The sequence below is a fragment of the Antechinus flavipes genome, chromosome 2, assembly GCF_016432865.1.
Source record: "Antechinus flavipes isolate AdamAnt ecotype Samford, QLD, Australia chromosome 2, AdamAnt_v2, whole genome shotgun sequence".
Lineage (NCBI taxonomy): Eukaryota > Metazoa > Chordata > Mammalia > Dasyuromorphia > Dasyuridae > Antechinus > Antechinus flavipes.
The window spans coordinates 450,213,754-450,233,309 of record NC_067399.1 but is presented as its reverse complement, the minus strand read 5'-3'; the positions used below and the strand labels follow the sequence as shown (position 1 = coordinate 450,233,309).

General features: G+C 38.2%; 1 protein-coding gene and 1 long non-coding RNA gene across 2 annotated transcripts; both read right to left on the bottom strand.

Annotated features, from left to right (window-relative positions):
• Positions 1 to 6,634: 6,634 nt before the first annotated feature.
• LOC127550430 (cytoplasmic dynein 1 intermediate chain 2-like) lies at positions 6,635 to 8,649 on the bottom strand. Its single transcript, XM_051979367.1, is given in 1 exon segment — positions 6,635 to 8,649. A coding segment is annotated over 1 exon segment (1,833 nt). The 5' UTR covers positions 8,502 to 8,649; the 3' UTR covers positions 6,635 to 6,668.
• Positions 8,650 to 14,919: 6,270 nt separating this feature from the next.
• LOC127547011 (uncharacterized) lies at positions 14,920 to 15,812 on the bottom strand. The gene is made up of 3 exons (XR_007950053.1): positions 15,732 to 15,812; positions 15,296 to 15,359; positions 14,920 to 14,997 (listed from the first exon to the last, which is right to left on the bottom strand). It is a non-coding gene; the product is annotated as an uncharacterized LOC127547011 (long non-coding RNA).
• Between the last annotated feature and the right edge of the window lie 3,744 nt (positions 15,813 to 19,556).

Sequence of the window (19,556 nt, the reverse complement as noted above, 5' to 3'; positions counted from 1 at the left end):
ACAACAAGGCTATATGATGATCAATTCTGATGGATGTGGCTCTCTTCAACAATGAGATGATTCAAACCAATTCCACTTGTGCAGTGATGAAGAGAGCCATCTACACACCCAGAGAGAGAACCATGGGAAAAGAGTGTGGAACACAATATAGCATATTCACTCTCTCTGTTGTTAATTACTGGCATTTTGTTTTCTTTCTTGGTTTTTCTTTTTCTTCCTTCTTGATCTGCTTTTCCTTGTGCAACAAGATAACTGTTTAAATATGTGTGTGTGTGTATATATATATATATATATATATATATATATATATATATATATATATATATAGGATCTACATGTATTTCAACATATTTAACATGTATTGGACTACCTGCCAGCTAGGGGAGGAGGTAGGGGGAAGGAGGAGAAAATTTGGAACAAAAGGTTATGCAAGAGTCAATGTTGGGAAAATTACCCATGTATATGCTTTGTAAATAAAAAGCTTTAATACTAATAATAATAATAAAAAGAGTATATAGGGATCTAGAAAAGGCTGTGACACCTGAACTTTCCTCCAAACTCCTCCATATATCTTTAAATAATGTCATAAAACAATTCCTAGAGCAGCAAAACACACAAAATGATAGAGTAAAATAATTTTCCAGCCAAAAACATTTTAGAAGGTCAACAGAAAAGATTTGTCTTGCCTGGGGTGAGAGTAAAGCATAGTATAGCTTAGAGTGAACCACCAGAGACTTAGACTCAGGAAACTAGGAGGAGGCCTTGGCAGCCACTGTGTCATCAATCAATCACAGCTGCCTCCAGAGCTCTCAGTCCACAGAGGGTAAGAGTGTTGAACAACTAGTTAGAATGAGATTATAGGGGTCTCTTTCAGATACATATCACAGTCCTGGTTGGCAGTCCCAGGGCAAGGAAGAATACTAGCACATTGGAATGGGGACTCCTGTCACAGTTCTAGGGCAGAAAAGGAGACTTGTGGTGACTTAAAGATTAGAGCACAGACCATGAAAGTAGTAAACACACTTTTCCTTAGATCATACCATCTTGGAAGAACTGAAATCTTACAAATCCCTAAAAGAATCTCTGAAAACAGCTGCATAAAATTCCTGAAGTTTGGAATAGTATACCTTCCACTATGGAAGCAAAGTCCTATGTTAATGAAAAGTTAAGAGTCAAGAAATAGGGAAAAAGCAAGCAACAGAAAAAAGTTCTGAGCATAAAAAGTTACTATGATGACAAGGACGTTAAAAATACACAGAGAAGAATATAACAAAATCAAAGTTCCTATAAGCAAAGCTTCCAAGAAAAATATGAATTGGTTTCAGGTCATGGAAGAGCTCAAAATAGACTTTGAAAATCAAGGAAGAGAGGTAGAGGAAAAGTTGGGAAGAGAAATGAAAATGATGCAAGAAATTCATGAAAAGTGAGTCAATGGCTTGATAAAGGAAACACACACACACATAAAATTGAGGAAAATACCTTAAAAAACCAGACTAGGCCAAATGAAAAAAGAGGCGAAAATATTCACTGATGAAAAAAAAAAACAAAACTTAAAAAAAATACAATTGGATAAATGGAAAAGGAAATATAATAGGGTCACTGAAGAAAATAATGCTTTAAAAATTAGGATTAAACAAGCAAAAGTTATTGACTTTATGAGAAATCAAGAAACAAAAAAACAAAAAAACAATGTGATCTCATTAGAAAAACAACTGACCTGAAAAATTAATCCAGGAGAGATAATTTAAGAATTAGTGGAATGCTTGAAAGCTGTGATCAAAAAAAGAAAAAAAAAGCCTAGACATCATTTTTCAAGAAATTATCAAAGATATCTTCCCTGTAAAGATATCGGACAACTGGTCTTATATTTTAGATAAGGTAAAGTAGAAATTGAAAGTATCCACCAATTACCACCTGAAAGAGATTCTCAAATGAAAACTCCAAGCTAAATTCCAGAGCTTTCAGGACAAGGAGAAACTATTTCAAGCAGTCAGAAAGAAACAATACCAGTATTAAGTAGCCATAATCAGTATAACAGAGGGTTGGAGGATTAAGCAATTTCTATTTTAAGGATTGATGAAATATTGAATATGATATTCTGAAGGACAGAGAAACCAGGATTACAGTCAAGAATCACCTACTTAGGAAAATTAAGTCTTATCTGTTAGAGGAGAAAATGGACCTTGAATGAAATAGAAGACTTTCAAACACTTGATGAAAAGACAAGAACTGAATAGAAAATTTGACTTTCGAATGCAAAACTCAATAGAAGCATAAAAAGGTAAACAAGGAAGGGGAAACTAATAAGGCTAAACTGTTTCCATTCCTATATGGGAAGATGATATTTGTAACTCATAAAACTTTCTTATAAAGTCAGAAGGAGTATACATGGGCAGAGGAAACAGGTGTGAGTTGTATATGAAGAGATGATATCTAAAAAAAATAAGATTAAAGGGTGAGAAAGGTATATAATGGTGTAAATTATCTCACATAAAAGAGGCAAGAGAAAGCTTTAATACTGGAAGTGAAGAGGAGGATAACAGGTCATAGTCAGCTGTACGTGGGCATTATACAAAAGGAAGCACCGAGCCCTGAGCTATCACAGGAGTTAGCATATAAGATTTATAATGGATTGTATATCCTCATCATATTTGGTGGTAAATGCCCTTAGAAAGAAGCACTACTGGAGATCAGAGGAATTTGGCAGCTACTACTGCAGAAAAAAAGATAGTTTAGCATTTGGGCAACACTAGTTTTAGTCATAAATATTCCCTGATGAGGGAGATAACCATATATATAAATCATCACTGGCCTTGCCTTGTCTTTCCGTGAAGGTGGATTTACCCCTTCTCATATGTATGTGTGCATACACATGTGCACATTTGTATATACGTGTGTGTGTGTGTGTGTGTGTGTGTGTGAGTCTAGATAACCAAAAATGTATATTTTCAAAAAAGGAGTGGTAAGAAGGGACATTTGGATGCAATGTAAAGGCTATTTGTAGAAATGATTGAAGTTGGGTTGCAGTATGGGGAACACAATTAAAATTGGCCTGGGCACCACTTTTAAGATTGGCACATTCTCAGTACAGTTCAGCTCATCTGAAGAAATAATTAGAAATTTTAACAGTTGCCCTTTGTTTTCCTATCAAGTCATAAGCATTTATTTGGTACCTATTATGTATTAGGCACTGGGCTAAGCACTGGGGATACACAAAAGGTAAAAGATAGTTCTGGTCCTCAAAGAGGTCACAGTCCAATGGAGAGGCAACATGCAAATGAATATACAAATAAGCTGCATGTAAAATAAATTGGAAATAATCAACAGAGGGAAGGCACTAGAATTAAGAGTGTAGAGTACAAGCTAGCTCCCTGAAGAGCTTCAGGGTCAGTCAGAGTCAGGATAAATCAAAGTCCTTGGTCTTTAGGGGGAGAAGTGAAGAAGGTAGGCAAGCTGCCATGAGGCTTGCCAAAAATGTATCTTAGATTCTGGAGTCCAGAATCTCCAGCCTCTCTCCTCCTTATCCTGCTGCCAAGTGACTCTGGCCTCTCCCCACCCAGTCTATCCTCCCCCCTGCCCTCCCCTAACATCAAACATTCAGCAAGCACCAATGGTAAGGAGAGCCATTATCCCAATATATGCTAATAGAGTCATTATCTCACATCAAATAGGTAATTAGCCTTAAGTGCTCTGCATTCTCAGATTCAAGTATACCTATTCAGAGTTTCAGTCCTCTACATATCCCACTTTCTTTTGTTTTAGAACACAGGTGGTCTTGCCCTCCCTGACTCTTAGGAAGGGAGGTGAAAACTGTTCATGGTCACAGCCTCAACTCTTGAGTGGAACAGGCTTTAAGTGACCAGCACTGCCTGTACACCTGAAATGGCTAAGACTGAGCAATAAGGAGTGAGAGTCATGAGTGGGACCCCATTCCTCCCAGTGCCATTTTATTCACCCTTACAAGGCTACCCTCAGATTACCTGAGCTGTGCCCTGTGCGATGTCCAAAGCTGGCAGGGGGTTGGCAGGCCCTGTTACAGAAAACACTAAAAAAGAGATGATCACACCCTCCCTGACTTTTCAGGAAGGGAGATGAAAAACACCAAACGGAAGTGGGGAGTCAAGCCAGATATTGTTAGTGGTTTCTGGGTTGAAAGGCCTTACTAAAAACAGGCATGCACAAATCCATCAGCATGGAAGGTATTACACAAGCATATAGTAATATAGCACAGGATAATAGTGATGAATCTCCCCACAGCTGGCGCAGGCTCAAGGTGGTGTAACAAACATGAATTGTATATGCAAGTAGTGATTTAACAAACAATATAAATCAACATGGTGTTATAAAAGATTTCCAGAAGTCCTAGAAGGAGGGTATGTAAACAACAGTCACACATATGCCTCCTTCAGCAGCCAAGAGATAATCCAAAACCAATCTATTATCCATTACTTCACGTGTCAGGGAATCCAATGATCTCTGCAAGTTTTTGAAGTCCTGCAACAGTCTTATCATGTCTCAGAGAATCCAATGATTCCGGAGGGTTTTCAAGTTTTACAGCAATCTTCTCATGTTTCAGGGAATCCAATGATTATTGAGGGTTTTGAAGTCCTGCATCACTCTCATTAACAATTTTTGATGTCCATGAGTCAAACGGTATAACTGCCACACTCTTTCAGTGATGGGCACAGTCAGCAACCGAACCACCTGATGTTTTTAGGTCTTATCCTTTGTTTCAAGAGTCTACTCCGTTTCTCTGTGATGAACAAGGCGAATACGGCTCGTTAGCATCCATCTGATTCCTTCTCCACCTGTGGAGATACAAGCAAATCCTCTCCCCTAAGCAGTTAGCCTATCTGGTCCTTTCCATTCACCACTTTCTGGGTCTCTCCACATCACCTGGCGATTATCTAAATATAGTGGAGCTGCTCGCACTGGACACTGCCCTTCTGGTGGGATATAAAACCTGTCTGCCGAAACCAGTGCATCTTTGTCAAAAATCAAGACAATAGTATAAAGGGTTAAATTTAGAAGTTCTCTAGGGTTACCTGTGACTCCCCCTTTCTTTTGTTTTTGGAGGAGGGTCTTAATGTCTCTGTTTCTCTTTCTACTGTTGCCCATCCTTGGGGATTAAAAGGTATGCCAGTGGTGTGTAAAATCTGATACTGTACACAAAAGTGTGCAAAATGTTTGGAGGCATATCAGGACCATTCTCTGTTTTTCTTGCTTGTAGCACACCCATAATTGCAAATGCTTGTGTGAGGAATTCAGTGCCCACTCGGGCTGTCTTTTTTGCTGCTGGTATTGCAAAAGTGAATCCTGAAAAGGTATCTACCACAACGTGGATAAAAGACAGACGACCAAAAGATTTATAATGTGTCACATCTATTTGCCAGATTTCATTGGGTCTCAAACCATGAGGGTTCTTCCCTGGAGGCAGTGTAGGAATGTGGAAAGGCAGGCAAGCCGAACAGGCTTTTACTATGCTCCTAGCTTCCTCTCTTGTTATTCCAAATTTTAAACATAAAGCTTGAGCAGTCTGATGATATTTATAATGAGATGCCTGGGCTTCTTGGAATAAAGGAATATTGACCAACATAGTCAGAAAGCTATCTGCCTTTGAATTACCATCAAAAATGGGACCTGGAAGTCCACTATGAGAGTGGACATGCAAAATATAAATCTTATCTGGATTCTTTCTCACTTGCTCTTGAAGAGCTGATAAATATTAGAGGATGCAAATTTTATTTGGGCTGTGACAATTCTTTGTACCACAAAGCCAAATCAGATATTATATTTATGTCTCCTGGATGATAAGTAAGAGCTAGAATATTAGCACTGAATATTCCAAATCAGAATATTCCAAATCAGATATTATATTTATGTCTCCTGGATGATAAGTAAGAGCTAGAATATTCGCATATAATTCGTTCGGCTGAGTGGACTGAAAAGGAGTTCTGACTACTCTCTTTATAGTTAAGTCATGAGAGTATACAGCACAAATATTATGTTTGGATGCATCTAGAAAGATAGTTGGTCCTTTAAGAGAACTTTAGAAACTTTTTCTTCAAGAATCCATCGCCAATTATGTAAAAGTCTGGTTATCTTTAATGGAGACCCAAGTGTAAAATTTGGAGCCATGGCTAATAAAACTTGCCACTCTGGGATGGTCTCACAGCATATATATATATATATATATATATATATATATTTATTTATTTATTTATTTTTGAGTGGGTACATGCATTTTAATGGTTAACAGTAAACAATGTTCTTACACATTAGTGGTCAGAGATTAACTTATTTTGTGTTTACCTAGAGAAGTGATTATTGAAAAATATGTGGAATTTATACAATCTACACCTTTCAGAAATAACTGTATACTGTTACAGATTGGAAAAAGTTCAAGATACTAACATAGCAAATATATGCCTGTGTAAGTATTCAGAAAAAAATTGCATATTGTAAAAGTAATTTGTATTAAAAATTACACAAATCCAATAACAATATGAATATAAAAAGTGACACTGCAAGAATTTTTTGCGTTAAAGAGCTTTGCATGTTTTAAGTCCATAGTTTAATCCACAAGATCACCCTTTAATTCCTTTTAGACAGAAGCATGCTATGAGTTTTAGAATCAGTCCCCAATCCACTACTAGCACAAAACCCATTTAAGCAGGTATGCGGGTGGCAGCTTCCTCCTCTGCATCAGCTCGGTTTGCATTAATTTCTGCTAGTGTTCGGCCAAAACGAGCCCATTCATCATTGCGAGGAACAGCGATTTGCTCTCCCACGTCATATATAACTATCTGTCCTTCAGAATCGCCTACAGCAATCTCTCTCCCAGAATGTGTCCATCTCACACGATTAAGAGCAGGATTACCCTCCACAGAAATGCTTGCAGTTGGCACCTCTGTGTCATTGTTGAGATTCCATAGATCCAGTCTCCCCATGCCATCCACACAAGCAAACAGGGCAGGGTGGGTGGGTGACCACATCACATCATAAACATAATCTGAATTGTCTTCAAATGAGTATAAAGGTTTGTTATTCTTGGTTGTCCAAAGTTTCACTGTCCAGTCAAATGAGGAAGTTACAAAAAGATGTGAGAAATCCACAGCTCCAACAGCTGCATGGCAATGAATACCAGTTATTGGTCCTTGATGTCCTTCAAACATCTCACTGATTCCAGCCTTGCTGCCATGGCGACAAGCTGTGTATACAGAGCCTTCTTCACTTCCAACAACAAAGTTGTTGACATCTCCAACAGGGAAGGACATAAAAGTGACAGCTACAGCTTTGGACTGCTTATGAACCAACACCATGCTATCCTGTGGATGGGAAAGCATGTCCAAACTCCATGAGCAAATTTTTCCATCAGTAGAGATGCTAATCAAATTGTGAGCATTTTGAGTTCCAACTACATTCACACAATATACAGGGTGCGTATGTGCAGCAGCTGAAAGTGGAGTTCTCTGGCCCGGGGTTTTCTTATTACTTCGATTATCCCACAATACAATTTGACCTGAATATGTACCACCAACAACTAGATTTGGATGAAATTTTGCAAACGTAGCCAACATTACAGCTGACTGGCAGTGAAACATGTACTCTGGGGTAGTTTTTTTGTATTTCATATTCCACACAAGAGCCACCCCATCGGGCTCATGAGGAGCATCTTCATTGTTGTTATAGGAGGCCACGAGCAATTCTGGGTACTGAGATGACCAATCCAGGCAACTAACAACACGATGCTTTGACCAACGTTCATCAAAAAACTGCCTATTTAAGGACAGTTTAGCACCTGCTTGAATTTCTCCTTCTTTATCTTCCAAATCTCTCCCACTGTAGTCAAAGAAGATGTTAATCTGCTCAGAAAGAGCTCTTTCTACAATTCTCGTGGAATGATCAAAGAAACTCAGAAACTCTTCAGAGTGCAGGATCTGTTGTTTTTCCTCTTCAGTGAGCTCATGAGGGGGGACTTCTTCTTCATCATCTTTCTTTAAAGTTTTCTCTTCTTCAGGCTCAATAGGTGGTTTGGGGGTTACAACATCATCATCATCTTCATCATCTTCTTTTGGTTGTGCCATAACTGGTGTCTGAGTCTCCTTTGTGTATGTGACAATTTCTCGGGGAGGAAAGTCAACTTGTGTAATTTTAGCCATTCCAAGTTTAATAGGTCCTCGTCTAGATCCCACGGCGCCATCTCCAGAGTCTTGGCTTCCAGCCTCACTTGGAGTACTCACAGATTTGGAGGATGGAGACATAGGAGGAGGGACCAGAGGAGATTCTGGTGTCAGCCCCATGCTCTGCAATAATGCTTCTGCTTCTCTCCTCTTTTTTTCAAGGTCAGTTTCTTCCTGAACTGGAGCAACTGCTTCTTTCTTCTGATCAGTTTCCTTTTTCTTTCTTTCTTCTTCTTTTCTTTTCTTCTCCTCTCTGATTTGAGCCAACCGCTGCTTCTTTCACTCCAATTCAGCTTTCAATTCACTTTTGTCTGACATGGTTGTGACCTGATGCTGGGGCGGAATGGGGAGAGCCCGCCTGACTGACCACGACTCTTCTGTCTTCTTTGCTGCTCCGGCGCTTTTGGCCTCAGCGGCTCTAGCCAGTTCCTCGGTTTTCCCGATCACACAAAGAGGGATGGGCGTTGGTTATGGCCAGCGCCAAGGGACAAGTACCTTCGCTCTCACAGCATATATTAATTTGTGTATTGGTATAAAAGGTGAATATCTTGTCAGGTCTTGTCCCAGATAATTGTACTGCTCGCTTAATGGCCTTTAATAAAATTCTAGCCACAAGCACTGGGTAAGGAATAAGGCTTTGTTCTGATTGTGCTGGGAAGTTCACCCACTCTATCACACTTCTCCTTGATGAAGGACTGCTGTGGGTGCCTCTTGTGTGGCAAAAACTGATATTTCTAAGGGTTTTTGAGTGACTCTTTCAACCACATTGGATAAAGCCAGTTCAACTTTTCTCAAAGTCTCTTGAGCTTCTTTTGTAAGCTGGTGAGTTTAAAGCACTGTCTCCCCTTAAAATGTCATATAATGGTTGTAACTGATAGGTAGTCAAACCTAACGCTGGTTGCATCCATTGGATATCTCCTATCAATTTCTGAAAATCATTTAAGGTGTTTAGCTTCTCTGTTCTTAAGGAAAGTTTTTGTACTATAAGCACCTTAAGATATACTTTGTATCCTAAATATTGAAAAGGAGCATGTCTTTGAATTTGTTCTTCAGCTATGTACAATTTGTAATTCCTTAGTGTTTCTATGGTCTTTTGTAAACATGCTTCTAACATTTGTTCCTCAGGTACATATCCCAATATATCATCCATATAATGTAATAGCATAATGCTTTTCTTATTGGAGCAAGAGCAGCAGCAATATACATTTGACACATAGTGGGGCTATTTTTCATTCCCTGTGCCAAAACGGTCCATTCATATCTTTTATAAGGCTCAGCTAAGTTAATGCTGGACATTGAAAAGGCAAATCTTTTCATATCCTCCTTATCCAGAGGGATAGAATAGAAACAATCTTTAATATCTATGACCCAAAGAGGCCATTCTCTAGGCAATTGAGTAGGAAATGGAAGTCCAGGCTAAAGAGTTCCCATAGTTTCCATCTGTTCATTCCCTTTTCTTAAATCAGTGAGCATCCTCCATTTTCCAGATTTCTTTTTTACAACGAACACTGGGGAATTCCAAGGACTTAGAGAAGGTTGTAAGTGCCCTTGTTCAAGCTGCTCCTGTACTATATCTAATAAGTCCTGAATTTTGTCGCTACCTAAGGGCCACTGTTCTATCCACATTGGTGTATCAGTTTTCCATTGGATAGGAACAGGTGAAAGTGTTGGTAGGCCTTCAAGAGCAGCCCTGCTTAAAAAACCGAAGTACTCATTTTTAATCCTAATTGCTGTAAAATGTCTATTCCCCACAGATTGATGGGGATTTTTTCAACTATAAAAGGAGTAAAAATTCCTGTTTTGCCTTCAGAAGTCCATCTTATAGGGGTAGCACTAACTTCAGCTGCTATTGATTCTTTTATGCCAGACATGTAGATGTCTGCTTTAATCTTTGGCCAGTGACTGGGCCAATTGGCACCTTTAATGACTGTATGATCTGCACCTGTGTCTACCAATCCTCCTAATGGTAGGCCATTTATATAAATCATGAGCATAGGTCAGTCAGCTGTCACAGCTGCTGTCTAGTATATTCCTGGATTTTGTGGTCTGGAGTCAGAATCTGGGTGACTATCACCAGGTTGCTTATTAGGATTCTGTATGAATAAGCCTGATGCTACTACTTCTCCTGGGTAATAAGTCACACATTGTCTACCTGTATTAGTGACTGAGAGATTATCTACATATTCCCCAGTTTCCCACATCAGTGTATGGATAGACACTGTTTTGTAAGTACTCTTAGGAGGTAAAATGGTAAAGCCTATTGTGCCTGGATGCAAGGGATCCATAAGCTGGAGAAGAACAGATATCACTTCTTCAGGGGGTATCTCAGTAGTCCCACTGCATACAACTCTATTCTCCACAATGATAATCCCTTTCTCCTATCACATTACTTCCTGGCTGATTGATTATGTAATCCCTTGCTCCCATCAGATTGCTTCTTGGCTGATTGGTCATGTCTGAGTACTGAACTTCTAATCATGCCCCAAGTATTTTTTGCTTTGGACCCCCCATCCCATTTCCCTGAATCAATCTATATTCTGATGCTCACTGGAAGCCTCTGTTGCATTTTCGACATGGGGTTTTGGCTCTTTTTCTCCCACCCTTTTTTCTCACTCTGTCTCTATGCCAACATTGAGCTTTCAGATGCCAGACTTTACCACATTGAAAGCATTGATGAGTCTCTCTGGAAGTCCTTGCCAAAAGGGACCTTGTCTTCCTATGTTAAAATCTTGGGAAGTCTGCATCATAGCCTGGCTATAAAAGGCATTTGTGCCCACTGTGGCACAGCGTCTTATGATCTCCTCTAAAAAAGTATCCTTGGGCAGTTCTAGTATAATTCTTCTGCAAACCTCATTAGCATTTCCTTAGAAAGTTGCCTTATCCTAATTTCTGTTGCTGCATTTTTACCAATAGTTCATATGACAGCTGTCTGCAGATGTCCCACAAAATCAGCAAATGGTTCATTTGGACCTTGTTCTATTTTCTTGAAGGCCTCATCCTTGTCATTTTGATTGGGGAGAGAAGCCCATGCTTTGATAGCAGCAGCAGCAATTTGCTCATATGCTGCTATGGGGTAATTAATCTGTGCTGAAGTATCTGCATAAGAACCTACACCTATTAGTTGGTCATAGGTGATTGGTGTATTAACTCCAGTTTGCTTATTTTATTGAGCTTGTATCCTATAGAACTCACTATATTCAGAAAACCACAAGTTTTGTCCAGATTCTAAACATGTTCTTGCTATAGATTTACAATCACTAGGGGTTAAAATTTCATAAGCCAAATTCTGTAATAACATCTTAACATAAGATGATGTAGCCCCATAAAAAGTGCAAGCCTTTTTCAGATCTTTGATAATTTCTAGACTAAAAGGAGTGTATCTTCTCCTTTCTTGACCTGACAAGGTAAGCTGTTCAATCACAGGATACATTTCTATTTGCAAATCAGCTGTATTCTGCCCTTCCTCTTTGGCTTTAAGTAGTGCCTTTTGCAATTGAGTCATAGGAGGAGGTGATGGATGGGTGGGGAGGTGCTGGTGATATCACTGCCCTTCCCACTTCTCCTCCCTCCACCCAGGAAGGTGAAGTTGATGGGGAGGGGTCAAGAGCCTGCTCAAGTGTAGGTGGAGTTGAAGCTGGGCTCTGAGAGTGAGAATCACCACACCCTTAAAAGTATATTAATGCTAAGAGATTAAATGGAATTGTGGTGGTAGTAGTTAGTAGCTAATTCCATGCGTGTATGTGCGCATGCACATGTAGTAGTGGTGGTGGGAGAAAGAGAGTGCTCAAATTCTCAGGGTACCCAGGGACTCTTAAAGGGAGATATAACCTAAATGACTATGTGACAGTAAAATATAAATGTGTGTTCTTCTTCTTGTTGTTTATAGATTCACAGTTGGAAAAGAACTTTGAAGCAAAAAAGTCCATCCCTCCCATTTTATATCATAGGAAAATGAAGCACAGAAAAATTAAGTGATTTTCCCACAAATCACACCAGCTAAGGCAGGCTGTGAATTATTATCATCCTGATTCTGAAGTCAGCATTTTATCTACTAGCACAGCGAGCTACCTATTGTTTCATTTTCATTCAAACAGGAACACTTTGATTGCACACAAACACTGGAGGCAAGAGACACAGATCATGTGTCTAAAGAATCCATGATTTTTTAAAAATAAAGTGAACCTCATACCTTCCTTATGATCTTAGTTGCCTCCTCCTTCCAGGGATAGAGGTCCAGTCATTCCATAATAGTTATAACAAATACAGAATGGTTCCATTGAATAAACAAAATAATATGTCAGCAGGGTCACAAGTTGGGGGAAGCAAGGAATATCTCTTTGGAAAGTTCTTTGAGCCCACATCTTTCCAAAGTTCCTAAAGTAAGATAATTGTAGAGCCAATAGCAGAATCCTAATATTCTGATTGCCAATCAGTTCTTTGGCCTAAAAGAAACCAGGTCCCAAATGGATAGAAAGGATTTTAATCATCTGTCCTGGTCCCTGTAGTCACTAGGGATTCTGGTAGCTACAGAAAGATGCTAAAAATTCAAGTTCGTTCAGAGTAGTGGAGGAAGCTTGGAAGTACATAGAAAGGCTATGATAGGGAGGACCAGAGTCAGAGCAAGGGTTGAATTCAAAGATTTGCATCCCTTATTATTCTCAAAGTTCCAGAGAAATCATGCTTTACATTCATATATAACAGTAATATCATCTTTTCATCTAGAAACTTCATTTAAAAAAAATATTTCTTTTTATTATTATTATTATTATGGCTTTTTATTTACAAAACATATGCATGCGTAATTTTTCAACATTGACCCTTACAAAACCTTCTGTTCTAACTTTTCCCCACCCTCCCCCAGATGGCAGGTAGCCCAATATATGTTAAATCTGTTAAAGTATATGTTAAATATGATATATGAGTACATATTTATATATTTATCTTGCTGCACAAGAAAATTTGCATTTAGAAAGAAGGTAAAAATAATCTAAGTAGGAATATAAGAATGCAAGCAAACAATAACAGAAAGAGTAGAAATGCTATATTGTGGTCCACACTCATTTCCCATAGTTCTTTTGCTGGGTGTAGTTGGTTCTCTTCATTACTGAACAATTAGAACTGATTTGGATCATCTCATTGTTGAAGAGAGCCACGTGCATCAGAATTGATCATCATATAGCATTGTTGTTGAAGTGTATAATAATCTCCTAATTATTCTCCAATTTCCAGTTTCTATCCACCATAGAGGGCTGCCACAAACGGTTTTGCACATGTGGGTCCCTTTCCCCTCTTTAAGGTCTCTTTCGAATATAAGCCCTGTAGTAGCACTGCTGGATCAAAGGTTATGCACAGATTGATAACTTTTTGAGCATAGTTCCAAATTGCTCTCTGGAATGGTTGGATTTATTCACAATTCCATTAACAATGTATCAGTGTCCCAGTTTTCCCGCATCCCCTCCAACATTCATCATTATCTTTTCCTGTCATCTTAACCGATCTGAAAGGGGTATGTATAGTTGTATCTCAGAGTTGTCTTAATTTGCATTTCTCTGATCAATAATGATTTGGCGCACTCTTTCATATGACTAGAAATAGTTTCTATTTCTTCATCTGAAAATTGTCTGTTCATATCCTTTGACCATTTGTCAATTGGAAAATGGCTTAACTTCTTATAAATATAGAGTCAATTCTCTATATATTTTAGAAATATGAGAATCCTTAAATGTAAAAAATGATTTCCCAATTTTTTCTTCCCTTCTAATCCTATCTTTTTGTTTTGTTTGTACAAAAACTTTTTAACTTGATATAATCAAAATTTTCTATTTTGTGATCAATAATGATCTCTCGTTCTTTGATCACAAATTCCTTCCTCCTCCACAGGTCTGAGAAGTAAACTATCCTATGTTCTTCTAATTTATTTATAATCTCATTCTTTATGCCTAGATCATGAATCTATTTTGACTATATCTTGGTATATGGTGTTAAGCGTGGGTCAATACCTAGTCAGAAACTCCGTTTCTCCAAAGAACTTTCTATCTATTTGCTCCTAAATGGATATCATCCCCATTTGTCATCTCCATTTTTCTCACTAGGAAATTAAGAAAATTTGAGTTATTTGACCAAAGTGAAAGTTACTTAAGTGAAGGGTAAAAAAGCATTTTTTCTAGATATTGACAAATAAAATAAATATCTTCTGAGTGCCCAGTCTTGGGTTTTGTACCTGCCCTGGAGTGTTTCTACAAGACACAAGAACATACTAAGCCTTAACTGTTACCACCACTTATATACTTAATTAGTGTCAGGGAGAATGAATAATGACCACTCTATCAATGCAGAGATAGAAAGAAATTTATTATAAAGAAAACCCAGGGGAAAGAATACGATATCCAGAAAGAAGCATCAGGTGTGGAGGGTGGATCCAAATTCAGGGAAGAAAAACTTCATAGACACCAGTAAATCAAATGTGTTTCATCTGATATAGTGCAAATCCAACACAGGAGCCCTAGTATCTTTTGTTGGGGGTCCTTCAAGCAGGAGAAAATTTGAAGAGAGAAAATGCTTCTGTCAGGAGCAAATTTGGGCCAGGATAAATCTGTGATTTTACATCTTTGAGATTCTCAGATTTCATGATTCTACATTTCCAGGATTTGCCAATTCCAGATTCTAAGATTCCAAAATTTTACATTTGTAGAAAATATACTGGAAAATCCAGAAAATTAAAGGTAGATAGGCCTTACCTATTTTAAGAATGGGTTGGTCTCTTTTGAGAAAGTTTACAATTTGAGATTCAGTGCAAGTCCATGGAATAGCATTTCTGAAAGAAAAGAACCCATGTCTCAGACATATAGGAACATCAATTAGAGTTAAAGAGCATCTTACAGATTATGTAGTCTAATCCCCTTAATTTATAGATAGGAAAATTGAGGCTGTCCACAAGGGTTTGGGGCTAGATGAGAAGTGAAAGCAGCCTTAACTAATGAGATCCTAGATTTATATGCATTTTGGGTGAGAAGTTCTTAAATGTCAAGTGTGACATTATGGAGATGGGGCAAAAGCATTTGAGCAAGCCATTCACTTGGACAGAGAGGAAGAATGTTAGATCAGAAACTTACCAGCTATATCAGATAAAAAGGTAGCATCCACACTACCAAGGATCTCAATAAGCAGAGGGCAAACCTAAAACACAAGCACAGAAAAAAAATGAGATAAATGAGAACCAGAAGGGAGATGCCATTGGTTGTCTCATTATTGAGGTACCTGGATCTGGAGAGATTCTTAGTGGTCATATAGAAGATCAGTGAATATTAAAACTGGAAGGATCCTCAGAACATATCAATATTAGAGCTCAAAAGGACTTCAGAAAGAATTTCATTCAATCCTTTCATTTAACAAATGATCCTGAAGCTCAGAAAAAGTTAGAGAGTAAGTTAGTGGCAGATAAAATTCCATCCTATTCCAACAAATTGAGACAACATGGCACAGTAGGAAAAGTGCTGGGCTATCAGGAAAACCAGGGTTTAAATCCCACTTCTGCATTTCTACACTTACTTTTTTCTGTATTAGATATGGAAGATAGTCAGTCAGAGTTTCTGTCACTATGTTTACAAGTTTTTGCAGTGGAGGTGGTGCAGTCCTGGAAAAGAGAAAGAACACATGAATGGAGAATTAATAGACTGAGGTGGAGCAAGGTTGGATGTACTTTCATTGGTGGGAAATTCCTGAGTCTGACCAATCAGTCCTTTTTTCTTCTATTGAATTCTGGGCTGGAACAAGTCAAAAAAGGGAAGATAGAAGCTCATTTCCCATTACCAAGCATGGGCAACGGCTGGTAAGATCAGGGTCCAAAAGGATTGATCGTTGATGACTCACCTTTCCAGAAGAATAATTTTTAAATGTCCAGGGTCATTCTTGCAATCCCCAATCACCAAGTGGAATTTTCCATGTTTATTTCTCACTGCAGTGACCTCGACTGTGATATTTGATTTACCATCCAGCTTAAGAAGTTTATCAGTCAGAAATCTAAGCAACAAAAATAAGGAAATCAAGACAGAGTATGAGAAAGAAAGAAAAAGAGAGGGAGTTGTGGGGGAGAGAGAAGGAAAGAGGAAAAGAGGAGGGAGGGAGAGGGAGAAACAGAGACAAAGAGAGATACACAGAGAGACAGAGACACAGAGAGACACAGAGAAAGGCAGAGAAATAGAGATAGAGACAGAGACTTTAGAGACATAGACAGAGAGAAGGTGAAAATCCCTCTACTAGCCACTCCAAACCAACAGTGTGATTATGGAGAGCTTCCACTCTGTTCACATGTAGACTTTGCCTTTGTGAAGTACTCAGTGCATTCCAAAGAACTCACATATCCATTTTCATAGCTAAAACTCCCAAATGCCCTGTGATGGTCAGGGATTTTTATGCCCATTGCACAGGTGAAGAAACTGAGCGTCAGAACAAAATGTGGTTAGCAAAATGTTGTCTCTGTGTAGACTCCCACCACTGGTTCAAAATAGAAATGGCAACTCCAGATTCTTCCATCCTGAAATTGCATGGTGCCCAGGAAGGGAGAAATTCTTAGACTTAGCAAACCCAACAGACCCATTTGGCTGTCAGAGCTAGAAGGGAGCTAAGTGATCATCCAGGTCAAGTACCTATTTTGTTGAGGAGAAAACTGAGGCATAGAAAGTACTCATGAGTTTCCCAAAGTTCCTTTACTAGTAAGGGGCAGAGCAAAAATTCAAAATCAAGTCTCCTGACCCAATGTTCTGTTCCAAATGGCCCCTGATTTCAATTTTCCTACTTTATTCTATTAGAGCAGGTCTGAATCAGCCAGGTCATCAGGAACCAAAAATGACCAGTACCTTAATCAAATATGGGATCTCAGACTTTAATTGTTCTAGGAGTAGCTTGGATAAGACATAGAAAATGAACTAATCATCTCTCAAATAGTGATGTCAAAGAAACCAAGAATTTCTGTGAAGATAAAGGATTCTCACTATAAACCTCTATGATTACTTTAAGATGGAACCATTTCCTAAAAGATCTTGGGTCCAAAGAATGGACATTGAAAGGAGTGACTATACTTTCCAATTTACCAGCTCACCTGGTACAACTTAACAAACTTGAGATCCATTGGGATCCAGGCCCCTTGTGCTAATCCCTTCCCATTTCCTGAACAAGGCCTTGCATACTTTCAAATGTCACTCACGTTTTCAGTTCCAGGACCATTTCAAGAGGGCATGTTACAAAAAGTCTATGCCGATCAGGAGATTGTTCTAGCCCAACTTCCAGGAGCCTAGGATTGGTAACATTGATCCTGCACAGAAAAGCCACATTGTAAGAAAGCTTTTAAACTTAAAACATTTACAGAGGGTTGGGGAATATTGATATAAGGCTCACAAAATCATTTGCCAAAGCAACCATCAGTGATGAGGAGCTGAAAGGAGGTACAATTATGTTCCACTGCTACAGTTTTTTAAGTTGATAATTTAGTATGGCCCACAAATGATCTTATAAATATCTAAATGACCCTTGACAGAAAAAAAAAAAAAGGTTACCCACCCTTGGTTTAGAGGATTAATCACACCTTGAACCCCAAATCAAATCATTTCAGAACAATTCTCAATTGATGGGATGGGGTTAGAATTACAAAAATTTTGACTTTCAGCTGGAGCTCTACTCAGCAAACACCAAGAGTTGAATTTAGAATCAAAATACCAGTTCCTCTTTATATCTCTAAAGGCCCTTCACAACCTAACCCCAACCTATCTTTCCAACTCTTTGGTTTAGTTAAATATGCCTGCTTGCTATTCCTTACACCACCATCACCATGTCCAATCCCTTGTTTTCTTCAAAAGTCTATTCCAGTCATCCTTCTTAATTTTAGTGCCTTATTTTTAAAAACTATTTCCTTTTCATTCTGCAAATAATTTGGTTTTACATATTTGATTTTTTGTTGTCTCTCCCATTAAATTATGATCACCTTTTGCCTCTTCTTGTATTGCCATCATTTAGCATGATATCTGGCACTTAGTAGCCTCTTAAATATTTTTTGTCTTATTTTCTCTATGAATTCTATTTCCTTCTTAACTACTAGTACCTTCCACATCCAACCCCACCAAAATGACATATTTTGAAGTATAGCAAAAGTCTAAATTTTATAGATTTACTAATATTATTAAGTATATACAACTTATTTTGCATATTTTTTTTCATCATGAATGAGAATGAAAGCATTTTTCTTGGTGTGTTTTCAGTACCTAGTAGAGTTCCTGGTTCATAGTAGAAGCTTAATAAATGCTCCTTTATTAATATTCTGACTAATAATAGTTAATACTATTGACCACTGTCTAAATGAGAATGGGGAGAGGGAGGATATTGCAACTTAAAATACAATGCAATGCAACTGATGGATCCCACATCCATCAGCTAATCTATCTCATCAGCATCTAATCTAAAGACTATCTCATATTCTCAAATAATTTTAGATTTGAAAGTTCCCTCATTTTACAAATGGAGAAACTAGAGCACATAGAAGACAAACTCAAAGTGGTTTTGCAAGCTCATCCATAAAGTTAGTAGCAAAAAAATAAGAAATAGATACAAGGTCTTCTCCAAAATGGAGTACTCTGTACTTTTATTATTGTCTTTCAAGTTAAACCTATTGATTCTCAGTTCTCCATCTCTAACTACCAGAGATGAAAAACTTCTCAGCCTTCTCGGTCATCTGTGCCATTAAAAGACTCTCCCAACTTCCCCTAATGCTCTTTTTAGCTTCTTCCTTATGAATATCTATCATCTTGTCTCTAACAAGAACCTTCTCATTTTTTCATTCACAGTTGAGGATAATAACATAACAAGGAAACTCACGAAATTAAATTCTTTAGCTCTGGAATTATTGAGGTTACTTTGGGTAGTACACCTCCAAGGAGACCACTTGATGAACTTCTCCCAGATTTTAGGATATCCACAATGGGGAGATTTTGAAGAATATCAAAGATGTTTGAATTAAAAAGTCCCTTTTTGAGACCTGGAATAGAATGATAGGAGTTAGAGCTGGAAGGGACCTGAGACTTCATTTCAGTCAACCCTTAATTTTATAGAGGAAGAAATCTGAGTTGTGACTTGCCCATTTATACATTGGTAGCAATTGGCAGAGCTGGGACCAAAATCTAATTCTCTGACAATAAATCCAGGGCTCTTTTCACTAGATCATATCATAGTTTTCAGTAGTCAGTTGTACTTTGGATTGATTTTAGGTTCTTATTATCCACAAAGTACAAGACCCTCCAAAAAGCTCAAAGATTAGCATGTCCAACAGGGAAGAGCTTGAAGGATCTGCCTTGATCCTTTGCATATTTCCAAGCTTCCTCATACTCA